The 6,383-nt window shown below is 42.0% G+C and overlaps 1 protein-coding gene across 1 annotated transcript; it reads right to left on the bottom strand.

The window, feature by feature from the left end:
- Nucleotides 1-3,387: 3,387 nt before the first annotated feature.
- Nucleotides 3,388-6,181, bottom strand: LOC148012760 (uncharacterized). Its single transcript, XM_087669258.1, has one exon. The coding sequence runs from the start codon at nucleotides 5,875-5,877 to the stop codon at nucleotides 3,862-3,864; it is 2,016 nt and encodes a 671-aa protein (XP_087525384.1). The 5' UTR covers nucleotides 5,878-6,181; the 3' UTR covers nucleotides 3,388-3,861.
- Nucleotides 6,182-6,383: the final 202 nt, after the last annotated feature.

The raw sequence follows: 6,383 nt of genomic DNA, 5'->3' as shown, positions 1-6,383 counted from the left end.
ACTCTCTTTTTACCTTGTACTTTCATTTTGGTTTGGTTGTACTTAAATACTTCCTTTCCCTCTCATTTCTCTTTCAAATATCTCAATATGAAGTGTATTCAATTGGAGCCCTAAAAAGATCATGAAGAGGAGGGAGAAGCCTTGTTTGTTTCATTAGGAGCAAAGTCTATACCAACATACAAGGAAGTTTGTCAAGAAGGAGAACCAACAAGAGCACCCTCCCATGTATGAGCAATAAAGGCTAGCGAAAATGAAAGCCAATACCACCACATAAGTAGCCTTGATAAGAAAGTGGTGGCGAAAAGGCAATGTGCAGGAAAGTGGCATCCCATCCGTGGACATTTAGCTTAGTTGGGGAAAAAACCGCATGGCTCATTGGGGCAACCTAATGTTAGCTGTAAGCTTTTGTAACACATGTAATTCCATTCAATGCTATACGTGAGTCATGTATCATTGACTTGCATATATTCCAATATGCTTGCAGATTGCAAGGAGTGCTACATAGATCACCAAGACACAAGGAAGCACATTTATAGTAGTATGCAACAAGGAATGTCACAAGCCTACCCCCAGGTTGCACACATGGTGTATGAAGTAGTACCAAGGATTTTACATATTTGAGGAACTAGATAACTTGCAAGTGAACAAGGAGGGTGTGCATCATAAGAGGGGGAGATCTCTAGATACAACATGAATTCACTCTCACAAGCTAAGGTTTGTCATGGAAACTAGGGACTGAAAACAAAAAGAGCACCTCACAAGATTTCATTTGATAATGTGGGAGCTACTAATTTATGTCCCGTGGGTGATGGCAAAAGCATGGGCAATAAGGATGAAGGAAGTCCTTACTAGACAGCAATACTAGAATAGGAAGTGTCATTGCCATTAACATAGCAATTCAAAGTTGTGCATCATAGCATCAAATAAGTATTGTGGGCCACATGCAAGACTCCACTCAAGTGCAAAGTAAAAGTGTATGGGATTGATTAGTGGCCAAACTAAATGTGGTCAGACAATACAAAATTGTTTACAAGATGTAGTGGCTTTGAACTTCTCTTCTATGAAAGATGATGTGCAGTGAAGGGTGGACTCAAGACACATATGATGTAGATTTTTCTAGATGATGTAACACATGTTATGTGGATAAGAACATAGTATACATCCCTTGTGGAAGGTAGAAGTAGTCACAAGCATTACCCATGATAAGATATGAGACTACTTCTACCTTCCACAAGGTAGGAATGTATACTAGGAATGATCACATGGAGAGTAGTACATTGGCCACCACTACTAGCACCACAATGTCTACGCTCGCAACAATTACTTCAATGATTCCTCCAACCCTCTTAATGTCAAGGTCTACAAAGTGGTGACATGAGGTTTCACAAGAGGTAGCTGAAAGGATTCAAGTGCACAAAGCATGGTTGCAACCCTCATAAATGAAGTTACCATTGAAACCCCAACGCATATCGTGTTCCATGTAGCTACAAATAGTGGTGGGTTGTATGAAAGAAGTGCATATTAAACAAGAGCCTTCTTGAGAGTACTAGGAAGCCTTAACAACCATGCAAACATCTCTACCTTGTATTCATGTCGGTTTTGGGCCTTCATTATAATCAAGGCATTCTCATACACTAACCCAAACTTCCTAATGGAGATATGTCAACCATTCTCTCAATCGAGCTTGCATCCATCCTAGGCCCAGATTGTAGAACCCTTTTTCTTTGGCATAGACTCATTTTGCCACTTCCCTCCCACATCAAACTTTGTAATGCACAACTAGGAATTTCATATACTTACATTGGAATTTGTAGAGGAATTAAAATTTTAACTTCTCTCATGTAACTAATCTTGGATAAGTTGTGTCTATGATCATGCTTTCTCTTTTGGTAACATTTTTTGGATACCCAATCGTAATGATGTGATGATGTCTAATAAACAATGATTTGATTGATCTAGAAGATGAAGAAAAGCTTGCCTAAAATCAAGATGTGCCAAAGAAGCTCGCCAAAAAACTTTCCCTCTTCCAAGGTTCACCATTTAAATCCCTGCTCTTTGGGGCTGCATATAGGTCACTTCTAGTGGCTTACAAGGTAGCATTTCTTTCATCAACCTTCAACAACCTCCATCTCCATCATCTTCACTTCCACCTCCATCACATCCTTCTACATCACTTCCGATTCCACCATCCACTAGCTACATCTCACACCATCTCTACTTCTCCATCCTCCACCATCTACACATCCACCTCTCTCTCTACTTCTTGTATCTCCACCAACCTCCATCTCCATCACCACCGCCATATGCACTTGCCTACATATATGTCTTCTTCACACTACAATCTCTGCCATCTACGCTTTTGCCTCCATCTCTCTTCTTCACCCCTCCACCTATCATGCAAGTATCCTCACCTTTGATATCCATTTACTTCTATGATTGGAACATTTGCAATCACTCTTATAGGTGCTCTATGGGAGGTTTAATTCTGTAAAAAGATCTTGCTGAGTGTTTGTAGAGAGACGCTTAACAAGTGACATTTTGTTTCCAACCAAAGCATTTTCATTAATCTTAGTTTTCTGATGAAGATTTATATCAAGGCTTACCTCATCTAGAATACTAACCTGAACAAAAGGTAAACACATAGCCTGGACAAAAAAGTTGGCGAGAAATAATATCAACGTTTACCCCTCACAAATTGCTAGCCTAGACAAAAGGTAACTCCATGCAGTGAAAACATTATTGGCATCCATCATATACCTATTGCAGGTTAAGCACTTCCATAATGGATGATGACATCTTTGACATGTTAGTGGTTCATCTCAGCTTTTCATCTTATTGTACATGCAAGCAGTTTTTCAGAGCCTTGTTTTCATGTATATAGAGTGCACTAGCAAGATATGCAGCCCTGCAATAGTCTTATGGCTGTCAGTAACATTGAACTTCACAATCAGTATCATCGCCAATCAGTATCATCGCGTGAAAACCTTAATCCAACTTAATCAACCCTTCTCCAGTCATTTCACATACTTGTTTTCAGATATTGTTTTCTATAGCAAGATTCAGGTGTTCCCACAAGACTTCAATATCTGCATATTATGTTTTATTATTGTAAATCTGCTATGCTCTAAAAATTTTCAACAGGATGAATCGCACTGTCAAACAAGCTCATGCATCTTGAGCATATATGCAGAATTATTCCAAAAATGAAAGGTGCATCAATGTTCCAGGAATCATTCCATGTTCTATGTGTTGTTTTCATGATCAAAGAAGAGTTATCTTTTTGTATAAAACACTATACAAACTCTAGCACCATGAAATTTTATAAATGATGTTCGGATATCCATCCAAGATACAAACTGATCTTTTGATGGAAATGGTAAACCAAGATACCTCATAAGAGTTCCTTCCACTTCATCTAATTTCAATGCAGAATACAGAAACTGAATTCAATTGCTGCAAACCCACAGGAAAGAAAGAAAATGTGCTCGGTTTACTTGCCACCAAAGCTAATGATTGTTTTATCCTGGCAAATCCCATGCACAAGACTTCCATCATAACAACTTGTTGAGTAAGTTTGAACACTTACCTATCATTGGCTTTAATAACCAAGGCATATGAAGAACTATGCAGTGGTCATACACTGCAGAGAGCTACAGTCGGCCAGAGAAGAAGTTTCAAATGAAAAACTTGTATCAATTCAATAGCTTGTTCTACCGAGCACCTTAAGCTCCTGCAGTAAAAGGTAATGTTTGAGCTACATTACTTTCCAGCCATAAAACTCCACAACACCTGGAAGATGTAGCCCATGATGTGGAAGTTCCAGGAGGGACCTATACTGTAAACAACAACAATCTAAGCTGCTCAAAATCTCTTCTTCTTGTTGGAAAAGAGCTTCTCTCTTTTGAACCAAACGTAAAGAAGCCCAGTAAAAGTCCCAACTGAGATAACCATTGGCCACCATGGGAATGGTGGATCCTTAAAACAGACTAAGGTAGTCTGCAACTCTGCTGCTGCATCATAAGCAAGCCTGTGCATCCATAATAAATCATGATCTGAAGACTTCAAAAAGTATAGTGCATTGTCGAAGTCAAAATGGGACATTGCAGATAAAGCTTTCTCAAGCTTGAAACGAAAAACATTCCACCTTTGCAGAAACTCTGAATGCCTCTTTGAGCCAAGTAGCTTTCTTTCACCACCATGAGATCTGACAGACTGGAGCACCTCTATTGCACTGGAGACCGATGAGTTCAAAACTGTGAGAAGCATGTTTCTTGGTACTGCATCCTTCTGAACAAATGATAACGATAGCATGTCTGAGAAGGGGCCGAACGGTGTCTGGCCTACACCCCAGGTATAGTCAACAATGGAGCTGTTATGTTGTGTACTCCACCTAAGATGAGTAGGGGTCACTCCCCAAAGAGTCTGCAAAAGAGCTCCAATAATAGGCCGCTCTAAAAGCCGACTTTGCATGACAACATGACGCCCATTACATGTGTAATCACTGACACCTTGGGAGGATCGTGTCCGAACTGCAATGACCATGTCCCTAAATGCCATAGCTTGATGAAACCGATCTAACATTAAATTCCTGTCTTGATCAAGATCAAAGATGTAAACAGGCACAACCCTCGCTGAAGATGAAGAAGAAACGACTGCTTTTGTAAACAAATCATGCTTGGAATGTCGTAGTGCCCAATGTAGTTGCTTTGAATCAATATATTCACTCACAATCAAAGTGTAGTTCTCAAAGTGAAACCTAGATGTATATGACCTCAAAGCACGAGATACAGCAGCCACACAGACAGGACATGAAGCCATCTTGAGAGTGTGGCGATGAAATTTCAAGTGCTGCCTCTGTAACAGGAGCCCACCTCTGCTTTCTTGTGCAAAAGTGTTTTCTATTGTGCCAAAATCTAAGCCCTTCATATCTTGATCCTGTTCTGAACCTTGTATGTGAATGAAATGAACCTCAAGTTCAGTTTCAAAATGTACAGGAATGCGGAGAGGTGGAGCAAGTAGCATTTGCATTGCACTCCATACCAGAGATGCCAAGTCTGCAACCACTGCCTTCTGCCCTTGTCTACCGCGGTGAAAAGTAGCCAGAGGGTGGGCATCTCCACGTGGCAGGAGACCTTCCCCAGAGAGAGCTGGACCATACTCAACAGGCCCTGCCGCTAAATCCACCCACATGTACCTGTCATTCCCAGTCCACAAGCTCCCCAAGCATCTTGAAAATGCTGGCGATGGCTCCCTCCCATTGTAAGAGTAGGCATATCGCTGCTCTTGTTTCCTCAAATTCAGAAGATAAATGTAGTACGAAGATGCAGGCTTCGGCACATCAGAGTGGATAATCTCGTCTACAGAGGAGTGATCAACCGAGCGCAGATTGGCAGCTGCAAGCGAGGTTGGTTTCTCCAATTGCTTTGCAATGCTGTTGTAGATGGATGTTGCCAGCTCACTCCCAGTATACTCCACTGCCACGGACGCTTTAGTGCTAATCACAAGATCATGTGCATCTCCACCGATGACTTTGACCCTGTCATCGCGGCTGACAACATCAATGTAATGCGCAAACTGGCTCTCAAGGCGCGATCTGTCATCATTGGAGAAGCCGACGAGCTTGATGGTTATGGGGACTGTGGTCCTGAGGGAGAGGAGGAACCTGATTTTACTGTGTGTGTCGAAGGAGCCAATTTGCGCAAGGATTCTCTTGTGGGAGGCGGAGAGGGAGAGGAAGGAATCATTCTGGGCAAGGGGATCAGCATGGGCCTGTGAGAGGGCAGATTCTAGGCCATAGAAGGAGTAGCCAAGGTCTGCCTGTGCTGGGGACAGGATAAGAGGCAGGAGGAGGAGGAGGAGACAGAGGAATGAAACCATGGTACATGTGCTACAGCATCCCTTGAGAGAGAAGGCCAGAGGAGCAGCAGGAGATCATACAAAACCCTAAAATGGACACGGAGACAGGGACAGTGCCTTGCCGGCGATGCAGAACCGTTCAAAGAAACACAATTTTTTACAGGAATTGTTGCGGACATGGAGAGGACTCAGAACAAAGACATACCTGGCGATGAGGGCGAGCCCAAGCAAGGCCGATGGGCATCATGCCTCAACAGCCTGTGTGACAAACTCTATGCAGGTAGGTGTAGCCTTGTGACAAGAACAACACCTTGGTTAGGACTTTGAGATTGATTAAAATCCGTGGTTTAATGTAAAATGAATTGCAAAAAGAACTTCAAGAAAACTTTCAAAGTTTAAAGAAAAACGTTTATAAACTTGAGCTTTATAGAATTCTTGAGCACTAGTCGGATTCGGTCACTTTCATTCGGCGCGAGTGTGGGCGGGGGTGGGGGGGGACCTTCAAACAGGTTAGCTCTAGTGAAACC

Source organism: Lygodium microphyllum, chromosome 27 (genome assembly GCF_053477565.2).
Source record: "Lygodium microphyllum isolate KBCC chromosome 27, Lygodium_microphyllum_v1.1.10, whole genome shotgun sequence".
NCBI classification, from domain to species: domain Eukaryota; kingdom Viridiplantae; phylum Streptophyta; class Polypodiopsida; order Schizaeales; family Lygodiaceae; genus Lygodium; species Lygodium microphyllum.
This window is presented reverse-complemented; position numbering and strand designations above follow the sequence as displayed.

What these genes read in the sequence shown, in the direction of transcription:
- LOC148012760 (XM_087669258.1), bottom strand. Translation starts at nt 5,877, where the DNA reads ATGGTTTCATTCCTCTGTCTCCTCCTCCTCCTCCTGCCTCTTATCCTG.